Source organism: Tympanuchus pallidicinctus, unplaced genomic scaffold (genome assembly GCF_026119805.1).
Source record: "Tympanuchus pallidicinctus isolate F22 unplaced genomic scaffold, pur_lepc_1.0 scaffold32, whole genome shotgun sequence".
Taxonomy (NCBI): Eukaryota; Metazoa; Chordata; class Aves; order Galliformes; family Phasianidae; genus Tympanuchus; species Tympanuchus pallidicinctus.
This window is the reverse complement of record NW_026294750.1, coordinates 3,624,142-3,646,389: the sequence shown is the minus strand read 5'-3', so window position 1 is coordinate 3,646,389 and position 22,248 is coordinate 3,624,142. Positions and strand designations below refer to the sequence as shown.

General features: G+C 58.6%; 1 protein-coding gene and 2 non-coding genes across 4 annotated transcripts; 1 reads left to right on the top strand and 2 right to left on the bottom strand.

Moving 5' to 3' along the window:
* Positions 1–475: 475 nt before the first annotated feature.
* Positions 476–14,766, bottom strand: PIK3C2B (phosphatidylinositol-4-phosphate 3-kinase catalytic subunit type 2 beta). 2 transcript variants are annotated; one of them, XM_052698025.1, is made up of 32 exons: positions 13,852–14,766; positions 13,181–13,281; positions 12,899–13,053; positions 12,664–12,784; positions 10,363–10,474; positions 10,059–10,138; positions 9,918–9,981; positions 9,314–9,460; positions 9,021–9,054; positions 8,513–8,708; positions 7,526–7,648; positions 6,731–6,898; positions 6,481–6,592; positions 6,270–6,412; positions 5,513–5,701; positions 5,234–5,327; positions 4,888–4,982; positions 4,630–4,810; positions 4,451–4,558; positions 4,277–4,369; positions 4,038–4,167; positions 3,647–3,783; positions 3,354–3,523; positions 3,052–3,208; positions 2,855–2,964; positions 2,557–2,758; positions 2,280–2,404; positions 2,090–2,207; positions 1,890–1,971; positions 1,693–1,799; positions 1,478–1,606; positions 476–1,298 (listed from the first exon to the last, which is right to left on the bottom strand). In XM_052698025.1, the coding sequence occupies exons 1-32, from the start codon at positions 14,764–14,766 to the stop codon at positions 1,110–1,112; spliced, it is 4,887 nt and encodes a 1,628-aa protein (XP_052553985.1). In that variant the 3' UTR covers positions 476–1,109. The 2 variants fall into 2 exon arrangements, 1 of the variants encoding a protein (XP_052553985.1); XR_008210094.1 differs by having other exon boundaries at positions 1,180–1,298; positions 1,689–1,799.
* A 6,822-nt stretch (positions 14,767–21,588) lies between these two features.
* Positions 21,589–21,661, top strand: TRNAK-UUU (transfer RNA lysine (anticodon UUU)). Its single transcript has one exon. It is a non-coding gene; the product is annotated as a tRNA-Lys (tRNA).
* Positions 21,662–21,913: 252 nt separating this feature from the next.
* On the bottom strand, positions 21,914–21,986 carry TRNAK-UUU (transfer RNA lysine (anticodon UUU)). Its single transcript has one exon. It is a non-coding gene; the product is annotated as a tRNA-Lys (tRNA).
* Positions 21,987–22,248: the final 262 nt, after the last annotated feature.

The window sequence follows — 22,248 nt, the reverse complement described above, 5'->3', positions numbered from 1 at the left end:
GGGTGGAGAGAAACTGCGCATGCGCGAGGCGTCACGCCGCTACGCTGCCGCTCATTGGGCGGTGCTGAGGCCACGCCCCCATGGAGGGCGGTGGAAAGGCACCGCCCACCTCTCAGCGTGGGGATTGCATCAGCCGCTGTGCTGAGCGGTATTGCGCCCCCTGGCGGCCCGGCGGGGAGCAGCGCGGTCCCGTCTGAACGCAGGGAGCTGGGAACGCTCCGTCAAGGCACGGCTGGGTTGGAAGGGACATCAAAGATCGCCTCGATCCAAGACCCTGTCGCGGGCAGGGTTGCCAACCACTAAATCATGCACACCTCGCCTGGACGTCCCCTCCTTAATTTAAAGCCGTTCCCCCTCGTCCTATTACATAGACGAGCCTGATGCTCCTCCCCACGTCCTGCTCCCGTTTCCATCCCTATTCCTGCCCCCATCCCACTACTGCCCCGCAGGGTCACACGAGGTCCCACGCTGCCCCTTGCACTTCATCGCTTTATTTTCACTCTGCCGTGCTACAGCCAGGAGGGTCCCGCTGCTGGGGGGTGCCCAATGCCACCTCCCCCAGGCCCCTCTCCCTCTCAATACAGTCTTTAAAACTTTTAATATAAAGTTTAAGTTCATTATTCTCGATCCTGAGAAACATTTCGTCCGTTTACGGAGCTGTCGCTGTAAACAAAGCACCACAGGCACCAAGCCTGCACCCCAGCACAGGGCCAGGCGGGGGGGAAAGGAGGTGGCCGTGCTCCCCAGGGGGTGTTGGCGGGGGTCTCCCATTTCGGGATGGGCTCCCGCCGTGCTGCTCTCCTTTGGGAGCAAATCCCCTGTGCTGGGAACGGCCTCAATGGCATCAAAGTGAGGAACAGATGTCCCGAAACCAACCTTGGCGATGCCACCGCCCCGGTGCCTGGCCGTGTGCTACACGTTGTCATTAAAAAAATTAAAATACGGATATCCCAAAGGAAGAAATAACCCCCCCCCGATGCACCCTGACACTCCTTCCCACCCAACCCCCCCCAGCATTGCTCCCTTGACACAAGGTAAACTTAAAAAAGAAGACGTCTAACGGCAGCTCCCTCTGGGCACCTCTTGGCATCGGTGCCCATTCCCGGAGCTCAGAGCGTGCCGTGGCCGCGGGATCCAAGGGCGAACCACCCCATCTTCTCCTGTGCCAAATCGAGGTCCCGCAGACGGATGCCGACCTCCCCAAGGAGAATGTTCTCCCAAAAGCCTTCCTCGCTCAGCACGCTCAGCCGCAGCTCCCGTTGCTGCAGGTCACCCCGAGGTACCCCATCGTAGACCAGCTGTGGGGACAGAGTGGGGCAGAACCTCAACCACGGACTCCAACTGTCCCCCCACTGTCACCATCTCCGTCCTCATCTCCGCCCCCATCACAACTCCCACCCCCCATCACCATCCCCAAACATCATCACCCCCGTTGCCACTGCCATCCCCATTCTAATCCCCATCGCCATCCCCATACCATCTCGTTGTAGGTAGGGTTGCAGGTTTTCCGGGCCACTTTGGTTTTCCTCTTAGTGGTTTTCTGGGGGTCAGGCAGCAGGTAGGTCTTGACGTAGGGGTCAGGGTCATTGCCATCCTGGAGGGGCTGCTGCAGAACACAGCATGGGGCATCCTGTGAGCCTGGCAGTGGGGCTGGATTCCATCCCCATCGCCACCAGGACACTGCGCACCTACCAGCCCCCGGATGTGCATCACCATGATGAAGAGCTTGTTGTTCTTGTAGGAGATGGAGAGCTTCACCTCCCCGCCGACCTTCCCCAGGGGACGAGCCCATGTGGTGTCTGGAGAGGAGGAAGAGGGACAGGGGAGGGGAGCAGGAGGGACATGGAAGGGCCCCGGATAGGATATGGGGCTCACCCCAGCCCACCTACCTGCCGGCTTTGGGGCCGGGTTGGTGCCAGCTGCCTTCTCATCTCTGGGTAGTGGGTGGAAAAAGGTATAGATGAGGTCACACTGCAAGGCAAGGAGGGGCTGTTAGCAGTGCTTCACATGCCACGTTTGTCCCGTTGCCACCCAAATTATCTTCACCAACACCCCCAGCCCACCCTCCCGGGGTCCCCCAGCCCCGCACCTCGGCCACTTCAGGGGCAGCGTGGATGAGATGCCAGATGTAGCCATTGAGTTCTTCTTTCCTCCTCTCAGCCACTGCCTCTCCTCGTGACCGGCCGATAATGAACCTGCTGGGGAAGCTGTCAAAGGGCACAGACACTCAGTGACCCTGCAGGGCATTGGAAGCCCTGGTGCCAGGTGTCTGGGGGTACCTGGGCAGCAGCGAGGAGGGGAAGAGCAGGCGCAGCTTGTTGTGCAACTCCTGGAACTCCTCAAAGGTGCGCTGCACAAAGGTCACCTCGCTCGGGCTCTCCCGTTTCACCTTCACCACGTAGGTCTGCAGGGAGATGGGGCTGTGATACAGGATGGAGGCAACAGGATGCCCCACACCCAGCCGTGTCAGGGATTCAGGGATAAAGAACGCTTCAGGACAGAGCGAGTTGTTCCTCTGCCCATCTCCTCGGGCTGTCCTCAGCCATCCCAACTCACGTAGCCCTTGCTGGGGTTGAAGACCCTCTCATGGCGGCAGAGGAAGACATCGCAGATCCGGCCGGATGTCTTGATGGTGTGTGTGCGGGGGGCAAAGGAGAGAGTGGGGCGGGCATCAGAGCCTGTGAACTTCATCTGCGCCAGGTTGTGGATGAAGAAGTTGAGCTTGGTGGCCACACTGCCCAGGCTGGACTCAATCAACCTGCAACGAGGCCACGTGTTAGCATGGAGGCACTTGGCTGAGAAGCGGCTGGTGGCCGTGCCTCTCTCCTAGGGGTCACCAACCCACATCCTATACCTGGTGAAGTAGGTGGTGGCATCAGCGTCAGTGTCCTGTGGCCTTAGTGCATCGTAGACATATTTGAGGTCCTCCAGGTCGGAAAGTTCAGGGATGCCACAGGACAGCATCTGGGCAGCGAGGGGAGGGTGGGTGGTGAGATGAGGACGCATCCCCCAGCCACCCCATGGCCCTTCTGAGTGTCCCCAGGTCCTCACCAGCCCCAGCAGGTTGAGGAAGAGATGGGTGTGCTTGCGGATCAGGTTATAGGCCTGGCAGCACAGATCGACGAAGTCGTGGAAGCGGCTAGAGGGCTTGTCCCCACCATTGATGACGTATGCCATGTCTGAGGTGAAGACAAACGGTGCCCGGTCCCTGTGTTGGGGGTACAGAGTGAGCACAGAGGCACGAGGAGAGGAACTTCACCCATAAAATCAGGAGGAACCCCAGTGTTAAGGAACCACAACCCCATGTGGACAATTGCAGCGAGAAGGAAGGTGAAATCAGAAGCATTCCTCACCTCTTGATGTTGCCAAACATCTGAGCGTGGCCCAGGAACCTGCCAAAATCGATGTGAAACATGTGGCCGGTGGTCTTGAGCATGATGTTGTCGTTGTGCCGGTCGCAGATCCCCAGCACGTAGGTGGCCACACAGCAGCCAGCGCAGGAGTAGATGAAGTTCTCCACAGCCTGGAAAGGATGGAGAGATAGGGAAATGCGGGGCAGCTCATCTGTGCTGCTCCCCCATGAGATGTATATTGTCTCTGGAGAGGTGGACACGCAGAGCAGGGACTCTGCCAGGCTGCTCCTCACCTTCTCATACTCATCCTCCTCGGGGTTGTGTTTCTGCAGCCAGTCAGCCAGTGGTCTGTCCTTAAAGGAGCCCGTCACACCGTGCTCCACCTGGATTTTCCGTAGGGTCTCGGCGTTGGGGATCATCTCCACCATGCCTGGCAGCCAAGACAGCAAGGTGAAACCTGTCCTTCCCACCTGGGGAGCATCAAGATCCCAGCACCCTTCATCGCCAACCTTGATGTGACCGTCTACAAAGTCATGCTCCTACACACAGTCTGGAGGGATCAAACCCAACAGTGGCTCACAGCAACCCATGGTGGCTTCTCTCTATAAACCCCCAGGGCATCCCATGCTATTGCAAATCTGAGAGCATCACAGCTTGGTGACTGATGCCCTGATGCTGGGTTACCTCGTCCACGACCTGTGGAGAAGCAGCGGAAGATGACCATGCGCATGTCCAGCCCCTCCTGCACCCAGATTTTGTTCATGATCCGGATCATCTGCAGTGTCAGCATGTCCTGCCGCAGATCATCGCCACACTGCAAGCCAGTAGGGAGCCATCAGACCAAGGGTGCTGGGGGAAGAGCATCCCACTGGGAATGGAGATGCTGTGCTGTGATTTGGGCAGTGCTGAGAGGATGAACTCACCTTGAAGATGACCCGGATATTTTCTCCAAGGGGATCGACGTTCTGGAAGGAGAGCTTCAGCGGGACGGCGTTGGAGTTGAAATAGGAACAGTCCTGGCACCAGGGAAAGAAAAGGCAGCTCATCAGGGATTGGTGGCTCCGGGTGGGGGATGACACCCCAAGCCCAGCACTCACCCGGGGCACTATCCCCTTCACCAGCAGGCTGGGGCTGAGCGGCAGCCGGCACGACCCGTTAGCCTTGAAAAACTGCTTCACCTCCTCCAGCCCCTCACGCAGGATGCCCTGTGGGGAGGGATGTTGGGTGGCTGAGACCTGCCTGGATCCTGTAAGACCCCACAGAGCCCAACACCCACCTGGCGTGAGGATGGAGCAGCATCCCGCACTTGTTGGGCCAGCCTGGCCAATGTGTTGACCAGCAGGCACTGGCGGTCAAACTCCTCCCGCAGTCCCTTCCCACAGCAGCACAGCAGAGCTGCCAACAGGTACTGGTAGCGGATGCTGAACTGGGAATCTTTCAGGCCATCCTTCAGCAGCCTGCCCGCAGCACAAGCATTGTGGGGTCAGCCATGTCCTGGAGCCACCCAGCCCGCTCTTGGTCCCTTCAGACTCACCAGAAGAAATAGTGGGTGATTTTCAGGTCGCAGATCGCTCGCTTCATGAGGAAGCGCACCAGTGGGCTGTCCAGGTAGCATTCATATTTCAAAGCCTGGATTACGGGAAGAGAGGATAGTTCTGGGGTGCAGGAGGACCAGCACATGCCCCAAGCTGTGTTCTGGTCCAAGCACGTGCCCAATGCTGCACCCCTATCCTGGCATGTATTCCATTTACATCATCGACCCAGCGAACATCCACTGCTGCATCCCAATCCTAGCCATCCTGCAGCACCCCCATCCCAGTATGTGTATCACATTGCATCTCAGAACACATCCCATGCAGCACCCCCATCCCAGCACACACCTGGACCAGCTGGGGCAGGTAATCCAGCAGCTCCGTGTCAGAGATGGAGTCGATCCACTGCACGGCCGTCCTCCTCACCTCCTGGTCCGGGAACCTACGTAGGGTAATTTGTCACAGGGACAGCATAACCCCCATGGGATGGCCACCACGGGGCCCTGCCCACTCACCCCCCACCAAGGACATGGCACCAATGGGGTTGGATGCTCCACCAAGCGGGTATGGAAGCCCACAACCTGCAGCACACGCTGCCCCATCCATGTCCACGCAACAGAGACTTACGTGGCGTGAAGGAGTCCCAGGGCATCCTGGTGGCTCATGTAGGTCCACTGGCTCAGCAGGGCATAGATGTCAGGCAGGCAGGCCCACTCCCAGCTGGGTGCACTGGCCAGCAGCATGGGCAGTGAGCCAGGTGCTGCGTGGCAGTAGTAGCGCTTCTCCCACAGCCGTTTGCGGTCTGCATCTGTCAACCTGCAGCAGCAGGCAAGTGGGGATGGCAAAGACTGGGCACAGGGTACCGCTCCGACCCCACCACGCATGGATAAAACCCTCCACAACCTTAAGACAGCCAGTGGATGAGGCTGTGCCATGCTGCATGATGCCGGGTGCTCCCCTGGTCCCAGGGACACCCATCACAGAGGTGACAGAGCTGCCACAGGGACCCCACACCAGCTTGCCTGGCATTGCACCCAGATGTTTCGCAGGCAAAATTAGGGCTGTTGCTGGGTCCTGGCAGGGTGGCTGCCAGTAGGGACACATCCACCAATGCTGCTGTGCTCTGTGGATCCAGGCACGGCTGCTGACACCCGATCCTCCCTGTTTATAGCATCGGCAGACGCCAGCCGGCTCAGCAGCACTGAGCAGCGCAGCTCTGCTAAACCCCAAACTCATCCTCCAGCCCCAGCTGCTTCCCCAGACCAGCTGCTGGAGGCAGGATCAGGCCCCCAGATGCCCCCTGTGCATGCCAGCCAATGCTGGGGAGAGCTCAGCTGAGCCCCCCCCCCAAGGAAGGACGACGCTGATTCCCTCCATTGCTCACCAATAGAGCGATTTCTTCTGCATTGCCTCCCGCAGCCTGCGCTGGTCCTCCTCACCCAGGCTGCCAAATTCGTACTTGGGGCTCACCTCGGCCGCCAGCGGGCTCACGAACTTCACGTCGAAAGCAGAGGTGGGGAAATCGATCTGGGATAAAGGGTGGGTGAGTGAGCAGTGCCTCGGCACCCCTCCGGTGCCCCAGTGCTGGGACCCACCTGCAGGATGACGCTGTCGGGCTGGTTGAAGTTGGGGGCACTCGATCTGGCTCTGGAGTTGTCCTGGGTTGCTGGCCACAAGCCCAAAAGCTTTCTCCCGCAGGTCAGAACCCTGGAGGAGAAAGGGGAGGCCGTTTGGAGGGGCTGCTCCGCCGGGATTAGGGTGGCACCGCTGCGTTCCCACACTGAGCCCTGGGGGACCCTCACAGCCCACCCTTGGGTGCCCGTGGTGGTTGGACGCCCTACGCACTGCCTGAAGTTGAAGAGCGGAGTGGTGACCCAGCCCAGGGCCTCAGGGACCCGCCGCTGCCTGTTGGTGTCAGAGGAGTTCCCCGGGGGGGGGACGGGCACGGCGAAGAGCGTGACGCTGAGCAGCGTCTCCCGAGGCAGTCGGTTCACCTGGACGGGGAAGCAGATCCTGCAAGAGAGCAGTCAGAGCCCCACGGCACGGGTCAGCCCCAGCCCCCCACCTCGGAATGCCAACAGAGTTCAGCAAATGCCTTTGCTGCTGGCTCCGGAGGTGCCACGTGCACCCTGACGTCATGGGCATACCCCCCCACGTTGGACAGAGCCGGCTGCTCCCACACCCCTGCTTTGTCCTGGGTAGGTGATGGGGGGACACTCCACACTGACCTCTTCCCAGCTTCTCCCTGTCACTGTGGGGGTCCTCAAGGAGCTCAGGGCACTCTGCCCACAGGGTGGGCAAGGGACGGGAGAGATGGGCAGAGGGAATGACTGCCACTGGGCGCACGTCCTTCAGGGCACAGGCACCTTCTAAAATTATCCCGTTCCCATCCCCACCTCTTTGCATGCCAGCCTCCCTGCCTGCTCCCAGGGCTATTTTGGGAGCAGATCCCCTTTCCCGGGTGCAAACAGGAGGTGGGGGACTGGCGCCACGGGCAGCTGCTATTCCTGGGGATGACATAAGAGCTTCCATAACCCCAAAATTGGGGAGAGGCACAGAAAGGAACTGCTGGAGGAGACAGTACGGCTGGGGACGGCACCGGGTACCCATGCCCACCCCACGGCCAGGGTGCTGCCTTACTGCTGGTCCCATATGATGAGGTGGAAAAGGTACTTGTAGACGTGGGCCTTTCTGGTGTGCAGGGGGCTGCACAGCTCCTTACCACCGTGTGTGATGGAGCAAGAGAGGTAGAAATCTTCATAGCTGCAAGGGGAGAAGAAAAAGAAAGGGGAAAAGAAACGTGAGCGGGGGGAGCAGCCACAGCTCTGAGGGTGCTTGGGGTTCACCTATCCAAAGGGAAAACCTCACAGCAGTGGGGTTGGGAAGAGGGGGGGCACAAGGAGGCTTGCATCTATTCCCATGGCCGGCCACACTCTAATGAAGCCCCTCCACAAGTGGCTCGCCTTCCCCAGCTTTGCACAAGGGGGGGGTGGATACAGAGCCAGCAGCCCCTGCCCTTCCCATCCCCATCACCATATGGCATCGTGCATACCGTCACACGGGGGGCTGCAGGGGGGGCCCTGCCATGTGGCAGGTGCCGAGCGACAATCCGGGGAGGGCTGCGGGGCTCTGGAGGTCAGGGGATGTCGGCATTTCCCAGGCTACCGCCTTTGTTCGGAGCCAGTCACCAGGGGGAATACATTAAAGGCAGGACAAAGGCGAGGGGTCCCCGGCGGGGCGGCTGCAGCCGACGCTGCTGCCTCACACGCCCTCCCCGCGGTGGGCTCCTGGACTGCCATCGTCTCCCCTGAGTGGGGCTGAGAGCGGGCACGGGCATCGGGGCCATCTGTCACATCGCCAGGGAGGCTGTGAGCCTGGGAGTGATGCTGGAGCCTTGGGGATTTGTGTGGTTGGAGAGGGAGAGCAGCACGGAGCCCGTGCCATCAGCCTGCTCCACGCAAGCATCGCTCGCTGCACACCGGACGTGGCTCATAATTCTGTCCTTAAGGAACCTCGGGGTGGGTTAGTTTTTATGCTGAATATTTATCAGCCTAGAGATGGAACCAATGCGTCTGAGCCTCAGGAGACACAGGTGGAGGCGGAGCAAGGTTCATGTGGCCGCCCTACCTGGCAGCCCAGGTGATGGGGATGCGGTGCGTGGCGTAAACGGTGAAGGAGAGTGGGCAGGAGAGCAGGCGAGCCTCCTGCACCACGCCGTGCTCCCGGCTCCATTGCACAGCTGTCTGGAAGTCAGCATTGAAGGTGCTGCAGTAAAGCCCCACCAGGTCCAGGATGGCAGCCGTCAGGCTCTCCACGATCCTCTCTGTGGGGGAGAAAGGAGAGGAGTGACACGGAGCTGCCCCAGACCTGCAGTCCTGCTCCATAGGGTGGCCCATAGGGGCTGGGATGCTGGGGGGATCCTGGGCAGGGCTCTGCTCTGGGGCATGAGCAGGAATTGCAGGCTTCCATTTTGCTGAGCTGATGGGGAAGAACAACAGGCACGGCCTCCTGAAACCCTCTTTTCTTAAGAAGGGTTTCAAACCCATTTTCAGCCTTAATAATTGAGGAGGAGGGGTTTGAAGATTAAAAGCACCGAGAACTTCAGCCCAGAAAGGGAGGAGGAGAATTGAAATACCTCGATTTTCCCTCTTGGCCAGAACATTTGGATCCTGCAGAGGAAAAAAGAAAAGAAACCACAAGAGCAATATCAGCATGAGCCCCGTGCATCGCTGTGGCTGGGAGCAGCTCTCCAAGCCAGCAGCTTTACGTAAGCAGCCGGGGTGAGCACCAAGGTCCCAGCCCTTCAGCTGCTGCCTGCTCCCAGCTATTGAGGAATTTTCCACGTGGTGTGAAGGAAAGGAGTGAATGGGATCAGCCTGCAAACAGGGCTTTCCCTCTGCAACCACCCCTGGTCTCCTCAGCCCTTACCTTCTGGATTTTGGGCTGCATGCGGGAGGGACAGGGGGGCATCTGGTTGAGGGCTGTTGTGATTTCCTGCGACTCAACGGCAGCCAGGGCGTTGCAGATGGCCATGACTGACTGGATCACCCTCTCTGCCTTCAATGGAAAGTCTCCCTGTGGGGAAGAGGGAGGCTGAGCAGAGCCCAGAGCCAGGGCGAAGCGGAGCTCAGGTCTTTTTCAGGGGAGGCTGCAGCAACAGGGCACGGGGCAGGGAGCAACATCTGCACCCTCCTGTGCTTAAGTGAACACCAAGGAGAGGAATAAATGTTGCCATCAGTCTTTATAGCAGCCCCTCAGCCTGCCACACACCATACACTGTGAGTGCATCAGCCTGTGCCTCAGTTTCCTCTCATTTCCCAGCCCTTCTCTGAAGCACCCTTAGTGCCCCACAAGTGGAAAAAGTCCACAGCAAATGCTGCTGGGGTCCAGAGAAAAATGGGACCCCACTCTCCTGTGGCAGTGCTGTCCTCTTGGGTGTGTGGCAGCCCTCAGGGATGGGGCGGATCTGTGCAGGAGCACAGAGGGATTCTTTTCCCCAAGGAGAAGAAGCTGCACCCCTAAAAGCACTCACCTCGGCTGCCAGGAATGCATCCACCTCGTTGTGGAAGGTGTCAAAGAGGAGACTCAGGGCCTGCCTGGGGGACAGAGAGCAGAGCTCAGCCCTGTGAGAAGGGTGGACAGCATGGGGCTGTGCTTTCCTGTTCCCCATTACCTGCTGATGGTCTGCTTGATAGGCCTCTCCTGTAGGTGGATGTAGTGGTTGAGGGTAGAGGGGCTTTGATCATCGCTGGCCTGGAGGAGGAGAGAGGCTGTGCCATGTGCTGTGCCATCCCTCCTGCTCCTCTTCTCACCCCCTTCAGCAGGCTGATACGGGGCTGGGAGCTCCAATGCTTGAGCTTGCACCTGGCATCAGCTAACCCCTAACCCAGCAAAGCATCCCTGGGGGCAGTGGGGATGCAGGATCAGGGCAGGATCCCTGTGCAGGCATTCAGGGTGATCCCTGTGCTGGCACCCACCGTCCGGGCCAGGTCGCTGCGCACCGCCTTCCTCCTCATCAGCTGCAGGCGGATGTCGATGTCAAATTTCCTGCAGTGCTGGATGTATTCATGGCTCCCTAATGCGTGCTTGCTGTGGGGACACAGACAACAGGCTCATTGCATGGCCCTTCTCCACCTGCTGAGGACAGGCTGGGGGAAAATCCCCTAAATCCAACCCTATGCTAACACCCGGTGGCTGAGCACGGCCAGGGTTTGGCTGCGCTTCCTTTGCCTGCAGAACATTTCACTGAGTTGCTGTGCTAGGAAAGCCTTAAGAATATACTATTGTTTTTCCTCCTTCCTCTGTGCCCTCCATAAAGCGGTGGCCAGCCCTGCTGGGAGCAGGCATGGAAGAGGCTGGCTGAAAGCCTGGCACCGTGGGCTTCTGCAGAATGGGAAAGCCCCACATTAGGGTGCATGGAGCTTGCCGTACAGCCCTGCTTTCTTTGCCAGCTTCAGAGTAGAATGAACCAATTCAGCCCTCGCTGTCACCGCTGGGCACAGTGCCGCAGGGCGGGCAGCACATCTGCAGGCTCAATGGCAGGATGGAGTTGCAATGGCAGGATGCAGGGGGGTGGGAGTGGGGGGGCTGCAAGGGATGGGGACAAGGAGCCCCAATCACTGTGTGGCCATCGTCACTGGGCCCTGCCCTGCTGCAGGAGGATGGGGAGGAGGCACAGCAGGAAGCCTGGCTCGGGCAGCAATGGGCCCTTATCACACAGGGCCAGCATCCTGAGCACCCCGCCTCGGGATGCAAACATCCCCCAGGATGCTCAGCCCAGCCCTGCCTTTCTCCTGCACCTAACAAATGTAAGTTGGCAGAAAGCACCAGCAGCTTGGGCTGCTTTGGAGAGCTTGAGTGCCCAACTGGCTCTGCATGGAGGGTTTTGGCACTTCCAGCATCTCCTCTGCTGGGGGAAGATGTGGAAAGAAAAGGCCTACAATGAAAGGGCTTTATTTCCCAGGGCTTTCTCAAAGAGGGCTGTGAGAGATACAGGAGCTGCTCACTGGGGACGGGCTGTACTGCTCCCAGCCTAGGATGCCTGGGATACCAGGGAGGACAACGCAGCTGCGACTGCTTTCCAAATGGAGAAATTAGGTAGAAATGAGAGGATTCGCTTTAAATCACCCAGAAATCCTCCAGCAGAGCCCAGGATGGACTCACAGCCCCACCTGTCTGCCTGAGCAGCATCCATCCTCGAAAGCCCTGCCTTCCTCTTTAAAATGCAGGCTGTAAAAAGATGGCAAAGCACCGTCCTTTTGTTTGGTGCAAGTCCCATTTTTCCAGCAGCAACTGCTTCTAGTTAAGCCTCATTAGAGAAAACAGAGAACATCTTGCTGACAACGACAGCATTTACAGAAGGGAAAAACCCAACAACTGAAACGCTGTGGGTACCGAGGGGCAATGCAACTGCTGTATGCAAGCAACCCTGCTGCATCCATGCACACAAATGCACACATACACACACGTGTGTATGCACACCCATGCACAAAAGCACATAGGTACATACATATGCTGGGCTCTGCACCCTCTTTGCCAGTACTGTGCAGCCTGTCCCGTGCTGAACAATTCCCAGCTGCCCCCTTAGGGCCTAAAAGTGCAGCTCTTGGACTCCATGGCAAAGCTCCCATGATTTGAAGCAGCAGGGCCAGGCTGTGGGGCTTCTGTCCAAGAAGAGCTGGAGCTGATTTGCTGCAGGCAGTCCTGGGAAGCACTGCGTGTGCCCGTGAGTGCATGGCTGCTGCTGCCTCCACCCTGCACCTCGCTCTGGATGGAGCTTTCCCCAGCCATCAGATCCAGAACTGCAGCTTTCCTGCAGCAAAAGCAGTGCTGGGGAGGGACCAACAAGTTGGGGGGAGCATGCAAAGGGCTCTGCATGCTTCTGGCTTTAGCAGGAAAATGAAAACTATCCCCTTTCTCCCTGCTTTGCAATGCGGGATGTTTCTGAAGCGCCCCAAACCTCTGCCACCTCACTTGGAAATGGTGCTCCCACCCCATCCTGCAATTGAAAAAACAAGCTAAGGGAGTGACAAGACCGTTATTAATGCTCTCCCAAAAAGCTTTTTTGGCAGCTCCACGGTCTTCAGGCCCTTCCCCAGGCTGCAGGCTTGTGAGGCACATCTGACTTGTATCCTGCCTGGGGAAGGATGCTCCCAACACGCTGATTTTGGCAAAAGCACTGCAGTGGCTCAGGAGGCAGGGATTGACCCTGGCCATCCACCCGCATGAGCCGACAAGAGACGCACAGCGCTCGCTGCTTTCCCCTCTCCACCACTCACTTTTGCAAGAATTCCTCCAGGCCACAGAGCTTGAGCACAAAATCCTCAACATCAACGGTGTGCAGCTCGTCGTGCGTGTAGCACAGCGTCTGGTAGATGAGCAGATCCACAGTGGAGGAGCCTACGGGGACAGGGAGCAGAGCTGAGCATCCCCAAGCTGGCACTGTCCCAGAACCCCTCCAACTCCCCCCCTTGGCATTGCTGGGGGGCTCTCCCCACTTTGCAGCCCACTTACAGTCGCAGGTGAAGGTGAGGGGCTCCCGCAGGCTGTCACATAGCACTGTCACCTTCAGGCTGATGCCGTGCCCCAAGTGCTCAGGGCTGAGGCTGACTGCACTCCACACGAAGCCGGTCAGGGAATAGTCCTGGGGGCTGGAGCTGGACCGCAGCCTGCAGGCAAGGGGCAGGCTGAGGGGTGGCTTTCTATTTCCCCCTCCAAATGCCTCCGTTTGGGGAGATCTCACAAAGCCTGGCAGCCCCAAGCCAGGGATGGCTCATACAAGTCCGTGGTACTCACACATCCAGCATATGGCAGAAAGCAGCCACCTCCTCGTCCCTCTCCTCCGACACCTCAAAGAGCTCATAGCCATTGGCTAAGGAGCGTGGCCTGGGTGGGACCTGTGGGTAGAGCATGAGCCCATCAGCAGCACCAGGGTGCTTTGTGCTTCCCTCATCCCACCTTGCTTCTGCATAGCTCAGGAGCTTCATCCTGCCCAGCCATGCAGATGGACTCCAGGATGCCAAGGGACCAACCCTGGGACAGTGGGGACTTCAGCAGAGCCATGGCTCCCCCCGCTCATGGGGGTCCCCAAGCCTCCATCGCTCTTCTGCAGCAAACAATGGCCCCGCTGTCAGAGCAATTAACCCAGCCAGCAGCTAACGGGAGGCAGAGAAAGGCAGAGAACACAGCAGCCACTAAAGACAATTTTAATGCCCTTTTATAATTGGTTTCTGGCAGCGATGAAGCTGAGGGTGACTTACATGGCTCCCACCAGCTGCACCGCTCACCCACCACAGAGCAGGGACCCGGGGGGAGCTGAGTTTGGGGGGAACGAGCCCACAGCAGCCCCCCAGCATTCGCTCCCCAGGCTCCTTGGGGCACAACAGGGCTGGGAGTGAAGCGAGGAGATGGGACGCAACCATAACTCACCCTGTTGCTACCTGTGAGGAGAGAAAACGGCCCCTTACCGGGTCAGCAGAGATCCTGCGGTTCTTGTTGGGTGCCACATTCTTCCTGTTGCCAAACCGGGAGACGTAGGTCCGTGGGGGGACCTGAGGGGGCATCGTTTTGCTCCGTGCCACCGGTTTACCACTCGATTCCTTCTCAAAAATGCTCCTGCCTTCCTTCCAGCTGCGGGCAGCTTCCCGCAGCACCTGGGACTCGTAGGTGGACTTCAGGTTGAGGCAGGTGATGGCATCGTTGATGCCCTCGTAGTCAGCCAGGCCGTAGGGATCCTCCTCGGAGATGCGGCGGGCGAGCAGCTTGCCACGGGGCTGCTCATGGGCTGAGAAGACGTTGACGTCCCTGGGCTGGGGTCCTTTGGAGGACGGCGGGGATCCCTTCCCCAGGCGCCTGCTGCCTTCGGGGTGGCTCCACACGGAGTTCCGGGGGGGCAGCGGCGGCGGGGAGAGCTTTTTGGGGGATCCCCCATTGCTGTCAAGAGCTGAAGTGCCATTTAAGGGCTCCCCGAGAAAGTCCCCTTCAGAACCATCGAAGATGTAGAGGTAGTCCCCGGCCAGCGGGGTCTTCAGCCAGGCCGGACCCTCTGTGCCGGTGGGTGCAGCATTGGGCTGTGCTGGGGGCATGGGGAGGGCTGGCGTCAGCCCCTCGGGCGCTGCGTTATTGCAGAGCGCAGGGTCGGAGCCGGACAGAACACGCGTCGCTTTGATCCCGGTGCACCCATGGGTGTTTTCAGGCTCATCCCACGAGATGAGGGGCGGCTCGGGACGCTGCTTGGCCCGGCTCTCCTCCTTGTCCTGCCGCAGGCGCGACAGCGCGTCGTATTCCATCTGCAGGGCCTCGGCCAGCGCCAGCTCCTTGCGGCTGATGCCCACCGACTCCAGGGACTTCCAGTGCTCTCCATTGCCACGCGTGGCAGACATCGCTCTGGGATCGCTTCCTAACCGCGCTCAGGGATCAGGAGGAAGGCATGCTGCACCGCCGGCCACCTGGGCGGAGGGGAAAGGCAAGGGTGAAGGGCTTGGCGAGCTCGTTAAGGACCTAACGAGAGAGCCGAGAGAGCCGTGGCCATGGGCGTGCGCCCAGGGGTCAGTTTGGAAAGGAGGAGCCCATCAAGGGCTGGAGGTATGGCCCTTCCTCCCCGCAAACACAGAAAGGAAGCTTCAGGAGCTCGGAAGTGTGGTGGCTTAAGTGAAGATTTGGCAGCCCCCAGGCGGGCGGGGAAAGGCTGCTCGGCCCCACAGCTGTGGGGCTGTTGCTGGATTTCCCCAAAGACAAAATAAGGCGGATAAAATAAGACAGTGAGAGGGGAAGGCAGCGCGGCCGACGTCTGGAGCTGACTCAACACGTAACCCTGCTGCCCACACGGGCTTCACAGCTGCACGGGGCCCTACAAGCTCACCGCACGGCTTTGAGCTCCCTGGTAGCCATGGGAGCATCGCTGTGTTGGGAAAAACATGGCCTCCACCAGCAAAAACGTCGGGAACAGAAGGGAAGAGCGGAGAGAGAAGAGCGAAGGAGGAAGGAAGGGGTGTCTGCAACTCCTGCCTTGCCTCCCACAGGGTACTTATTTGGTTGGCATCACGCATGGGCAGTGAGGCAGAACCCCCCCAGCCTGCCTTCAGGGCTCTGCCCAGCACACGCTGCTTTCTGCCCACCCCAAGTCCCCAGGGTCCCACGTGTAGCCCCAAACAGCTGCCAGCTCCCACTGCTATTCCCTCTGTGCCCACCTACCCGAGAGGCTTCAGGGAACAAGAAACACGGCCCAACCCTCCCAAATGAACCCAGCGAGTTCACCTAAGCCCCCCCACATCCCCATCAAAGCCCCAGGGAGGTGTTCAGAGCCGTCTGCTGTGCATTAGCAGGGATGCTGATACATCCCCCGGGGCCCCCAGCATTGCACAGCCTCCAAACCCAGCGATTTTGCAGAACTCAGCTGTATGCAGAGAGAAGGAAAAGCCCGAAATGAAACCACCTTTCTGGCCCGGATCACGATATCAAAACCGCAACGACCGCAGAGCAGAGAACCCAGAGATGGCTGCTCTTCCTGGCCAGGAATCACCCTTCAAGGAAGGATTACCTCCTTTTCCCTGCCCAGCAAAATAAATCGCGAAGTGGATGTTAAACAGAGAAGTGGAGTGAGCCCAAAGGCCCTGGAGACGCTCAGCACTTGACATCTCCAGAGCTGAGAGCCAGCTTGGTGTTTTCTTGCTCCATCCAGGGCTCATGAGACTCAGCAAGGGACAGACATGGGGTCTGCCCTGAGCACGGCAGCCCAGGACATCCAAACTGCCCCCAGAGCCCTGAGCCACTTGGCCTTAAATGGACCAGATGGCTGCTAATGAGCCCAGACCAGGCTTTGCCTGCTGCAAACACATTTCTTCCCAAAGACAGCAGGGACTCGACCCTCAGCGTGAGCCCCAGCACGAAGCTGGCTGCACACCTCGCTGAAATAAGCTTTGTTGAGCTGTCTAAATTGCAGGGAGTCAGACCCAGCACTTGGGTCCCTTTTGGCAGCCGTGGACTCTTCCTGGAAAACCAGAAATCCCAAAAGCTGGCAGTGCTGGAAGCTGAACAAAGCAAATCTGCTTGAAACCCCAAAGCAATAAAATAAACTTTTCTTTTTTTCTTCTTATTTTTCATTTGTGGCTGACAAAGCTGCAAACCCATCCTCATCTCCAAGAGAAGCACCCACAGCAAGCAAAGCAGCCCCAAAGCGATGATCCCCATCCTAGGGCAGCAGGAGCACGGCGATGCAAACCCACACGAAGGAGCCCCAGACAGCTGCTCCACACTGGGGTTTGCTATGGGGCCGTTCCCACTGAATGCCTCCTCCACCCTGCAGTTATTAGAGAGAAAAAATTACACAGGGCTGAGAGCTGCGGATGAGGACTCAGCCAGGGGACTCCAGAGACAGAACTGAATTCCAGAGATGCAGACGAGCGGATTTCTTTTTTTTCCTTCCTCTTTCGAATACCATTACTCATCATATAGGGATAATTTTCTGACTTTAAATTTCCTGGCTTTTGCCATGGTCACGTCAGCCTTGGGAGAGCATTCGGCTGCGTCCCACCTTTCGGAGAAAGGCTTTGCTGTGCTGAGTTCCTCCAGCACGTGGAGCAGCCCAGGAAGGGAAAGCACTTGTCCAGGGAAACCCGCAGCCCCGTGGTGGTTTAACAGGATTTTCTACATATTTTGCAGCAGTCAGGGAGATTGCAGCCTTGTGGGGAACCACACGCAGACACCACATCCCTCGTTTTCCTGCCAGGAGCTGCAGCCCTTTGCGCTGTCACGGCAGCAGAGAAGAGGGACATTTCCCCATCCGAGTGCCCCAAACCCACCTTCCCTCCAGTTCTGAGATACACAACATGTCTGCATCCCACACCTCCAACATCTGTAACCCCCAGCTGTGCCCAGGGGTTCCCCACCTCCTTGTACCTGCATCCCCAAAGCACTGGCTGATGGTTTTGGTCTCTGGAGCTCATGAGCTCTCTGCATTGCTCCCCTGCCCCTGTGGACAATCCGAGTCCTCATGCAAAGAGCTGAGCATCAGGGTGGGAGGAGGGCGAGGAGATGGAGGTGCAGGGTGGGCCAGAGCTCTCCCACCCTCCCTCCCTTCCCCCTCACAAGCAGCTGCACGGGGAGCAGATTGAAATGGCTGAAGCATTTGGGAAGACATCAAACAGCTGAGGGCGAGGAAGCAAAGCGAGCCCTGAAGGGGCACTTTGCTGGGTGTGGGAGCTGGGGGATGGAGGTTATGCCTATCAAGGGGAGACAATCCCCGACCATTTATAATCCGGCAGAGGGAGGAGCAGCAGTGAGGAGGATAAAGCATCAAGCTTCACCTCTGGGGCTGCAGGTCCATCCATCCTGTGCTGCTCCCACTGCATGGGGCCAGGGCCGTGTTCCCAGCATGTTACAAGCTGACAAATCTTCCAGGATGTCCAGGAGCTGCAGTGGTAAGGATGCTCCCATATCCAAAACCAGCCCCACGCAGCTCCTAAACGGGGCTGTGTCCCTCTTTGGCTCCAGCACTCCAGAGCATGCAGGTCCCAGCCCTTCCTGCACTGAAACTAACTCTGCTCTCAATTCTCTTCCTCTCCAAAATGGAAATGGGAGCTGTGGGAGCTCCCAGCAAAGCAGTGACCAAGGGAAGCTCGCTGGCTTGGTCCCCCAGGTTGTGTTTTGTGGGATTTTGTTCCCAGGTTGGAGCTGCAGTTCCAGAAAAGAAACTTGCTCTAAAATCTGGTCACCTAAAACCGAAACCCTGAGCGCGTCATTCCTGGAGCCACACTCAGCACCACCAAAACACACCAATAACCAGCGAAACCGACCTGATTCCTTCCTAAAACCGACCCCAACAGACGCTTTGCAGTTGCTCCAATTGTTTTCCTCTGGAGCTCCACGTTCTCCCCGTGCAGCTCTGCACACAGTCCTGCACGCGCCGAGCCCAGCAAACGCCCTGAAAACAAACAACGCCATTTGCTCCCAACCTGTTGCCTTACAGCACGAGTTTTTCTTCCTCTTTAGGCCCATGCATCTCCTATTAATAGCAGAGCAGAGCCCGGCGCAGTGCAAGCTCTCTGGAGGAGGCAGGATGTGAAGTGCTCTGATGCCAAATGCTCTTCAAGCATTTTGCTACGCATTTCCACCCTCGGGAGGAAATCCTGCCTGGGGAAGATGGGTCAGGTTCAGGATGGGAAAACCCCTGACCTGGGGCGGCAGAAGGAGGGAGACCTGCCCAGGATCCAGCCCACACCCAGGGACAGCAGAGGGGACAGCAGAGGGGATAACAGTGGGATGTCACAGCCTTGCAGTGAGGTGTGACAGCCACACACCCACACAGGAACGCTGACCTTCGCCCAGCATCTGGTAGTAAAAGCACAGGGGACACAGGAAGGGACACAGCTGGGACGTTTCTGCAGAGCCACTCACCACTTCTGCCCTCTGCTCTCCAGGCCCCAGGTGCATCTGTGTCACACCCAGGGCTGGGGATTCTGAATTACTCAGCCCTCCCTCCTCCAGCACCCGGCACCCAAACCCAGGGCCGGGTTCTGTCTGTGCTCAGCATCCGCAGGGGATGCTTGTGGTGTGGGTGCACGGCTTCTATGCAAATTTCAGCTTCCTCAGTTCCCTCCAAGCAGGGGTTGTTACATATATTTATACATAAATCCACCCTGTGTAGCCCACAGTGGAAAGCACAGCAGTCCCAGGCTCAGTGACCCTCAGTGCCCTCACACTACCAGCCCAGCATCTCACTGCGAGGTGCTGGAAGCTGCAGCTGCCACTGCTTTGCAAAGGGACCACGAGCTGCATCTTCAGTTCCTGCAGCCACAGCGTTCCCCACCATCCGGAGGACACACAGCACTTTGGCTGTGCCACCTCCCGGCTCTCTCCATGGGGATGCCAGCAGATCCAGCCCCGTGATCGGAACCGGTTCCTTGCATCGCTCGGATTTACATCTCATGGGATTAAGACACAGCCATGCATGCCGGTCAGGCGTGCCCCGCTCCTCCCCAGCACCAAAGCACACGGAAACGCCTGGCTCGGGATGAGGAGGTGGCTGCAGCCTCACCCCCAGGGTGCTGGCAGCGGCTGCACATCGCGGTGTGCATCCAGGCAACGCACAGCGTGCACTCACACTGCAGCACGCGAGGATGGAGAGGCGGCTCCTTGCTCCCCGCAGCTCCAGCTTTCATATTTCAGGCTCCGTATATTTCGGGTGGTGCTGCTGAAATGCGGTGGGGCTGCACCTGGCTGGGGGCCTTGAGATCTGAGCAGCCCATTTCCCTCACCCCATCGCACTCCACGCCACGCTTACCCTCCCGATTTAGGAGGAGAAGATTGATTTTTTCTGCTAGTTCACCCCAGCCCAGATCCTGTGAACAATTGCATTCGTGCTTGGCATATACACATGAATAGCTGCGGTTAAGTCAATACATCTCCTTCGCTTAGGGGCAATAGCTCACATTTCTCTGGAGTTTACTGTTAAATACACACATGAACATATCTGCAAGTTCAGGATCCAGAAGCAGAAAGCATCCAGGCTGCAGCAAGCCTGAGAAGCACCTCCAGCCCCGTGTGCTGCCCAGAGCCCATGGCTGCACCGTGGGAAGGGCTGAGCCTGCCCTCCAGCCCTGCCTGTCCCCATCCCCATCCTTTGGGGGGACACTTTGACATCACGGCCGAGCACACGGAGCCCAGCGCCGCCTCTCCCCACCTGGCAACTTCGCAATCCGATGGGCACCGTTCCATTGTTCTGCAACGCACCCCACACAACTCCCCCCCTCACGGCACACTTTAAGGACGGGACCCCAGCCCCGTTGCACCCCCCTCTTACCTCGCGGTCCTTCGGGCGCTGCCAGGAGCCGAACCGCCTCCCCGCAGCGCTGCACCGAACAGCGCGGATCAACGCCGCGAAGCGTTGAAAAACCCGGAGCGAGCAGCTAAAAACCTCGGGACCGGCCTCCTCCCGCCGACCCCCAAATCCCACCGCTCTCGTTTGCGTGCCTTCGGTTCCAGCTCTGCACCGCAGCCCTACCTGCTTCCGAGCAGACCCGGCGGGCAGCGCGGGGCCGCGCCGCGGCGGCGGCGGCTGCGGGCGGAGGGAGCGCGGCGGCGGCGGCGGCGGCGGCGGCGGCGGAGGCGGCGGACAATGGGGCGCAGCGCGGCGCGGAGTGGCGCCATCTCCCGGAGATCCGCAGTACTGCACGGAGTGGGGCCGGGGGCGGCCCCAGCGATGCGTTCAGCCCCAGGGATGGAGGGGATGCTAGGCTCGCACTGCACTCTTTCTCCCCCTCCTCTTCCAGTCCAAAAGCACCGTCTCCATTGGGTGCGTGTCTGCAGAGAGGGGTGAGAGCACCCCGTAAGCCACGGTGGATGGGACTGAGAGTGGGAGGTGGGTGGTGGGTGGCCCGCAGTGTCCCCAGCAAAGGGATCAGAGCACACAGGAGCATCTGCACATGGTGGGTTGGTGTGAGAAGCATCGCCGCAGGAGCTGTGGTTTGGGTTTGCCGCTAATTGGCACTCACTGTCACTGCGTGTGGATTGGGGTTGGTGGTAGCACAGGGTGACTCTGGGCTCTGTTTCCTGGGAAATCTCAGTCGTGGAGTCATAGGGGTTGAATACCAGTCAGGCCAATCCCTCTTCTATCTCAGGTTCCCTAGAGTAGGAAATCCCAAGGATAAAGGAGGTTGTGTTGGCATTCTCTGTGCCATTTTGTGAGCGAAGCTGAGCCCTAATGGGGAAATCTTTGCAAAACCGCACCCCCTGATGGCGTTTGTCACCCACCGCAGCGACACCCCACATACAGGGCTGCTGGAGGAATCCCTCTAACTAAACGTGCCCCACTATCCCCAGTCCTGGAGCGGATCATTTCCTGCACTTCTCTTCTTAGAGCTTTGCCTGATCCCATTTGGAACAGCTCAGATTTCTCAAGGGCTGCCATTCCCACAGCAGCAGCGCCCTGTGCCGCCTTTGGGTTATACCGCAGAAGAGGTGCAGGGCTGCGGGGGCAGCAGAGAGCATCGTCCCATATCCACCCTCAGAACCACCGCACCTGCAGCAGGAATCTGCTTCGATTTATTGTCCTGAATGCAAGGAGATGAGAGCGGTGGGGACAAGATGGGGGTGCAAAATGACAGCAGGGGTTTGGGGTGCAGGGAACAGAGTGATGCACAGAAATTAAACACATAGCGGTGCGTCATGTAGGGCCGTATGGATGCACAGGACGCAGTTTCCTAAGAGCCCGGATAGCTCAGTCGGTAGAGCATCAGACTTTTAATCTGAGGGTCCAGGGTTCAAGTCCCTGTTCGGGCGCGTCGCTTTTTGCTTTTGTCCGCCAGATTTGGATTCTTTCCTCTCCAATTTTTCTTTTTTTTTTCTTTTCCTTTGCTGCTAAGGGGGGCAGCCGAGACTCCAGCAGTGGACGCTGCCGCTCCTACCCCAATTTTTAAAAGTATTTTGAGGAGACAAATGGCCAGGAGAGCTTCTTGGAGGTTGTGGAATAAAAATAAATCTAAAAAATCAGAAAAGGAAACGAAAAAAATGAAACGCACTAGAAAAATTATTCGCCCGAACAGGGACTTGAACCCTGGACCCTCAGATTAAAAGTCTGATGCTCTACCGACTGAGCTATCCGGGCTCTGGAAGTGCAGTTCTGACGCCACTCCTATCAGCGTGCTACCGAGTGAACGCAGCGCTGTGCTGTACCACAGGAGGAGCAGGGGGACTCGCAGGGGGCTGGGGGCTCGCATGCAGAGCTCTTAGCGGCTCTGGGTGGCACATCAGTTCAGGGAGCGGGGTAAGAGGAGGAACTGGGGTTACATGGCGCACAGCGGGACACGAGGTCAGCCCAGCAGCGCGGTCCTCCAGGGCGGTCTTCCACAGCAGGGAGCGGGCGCGGA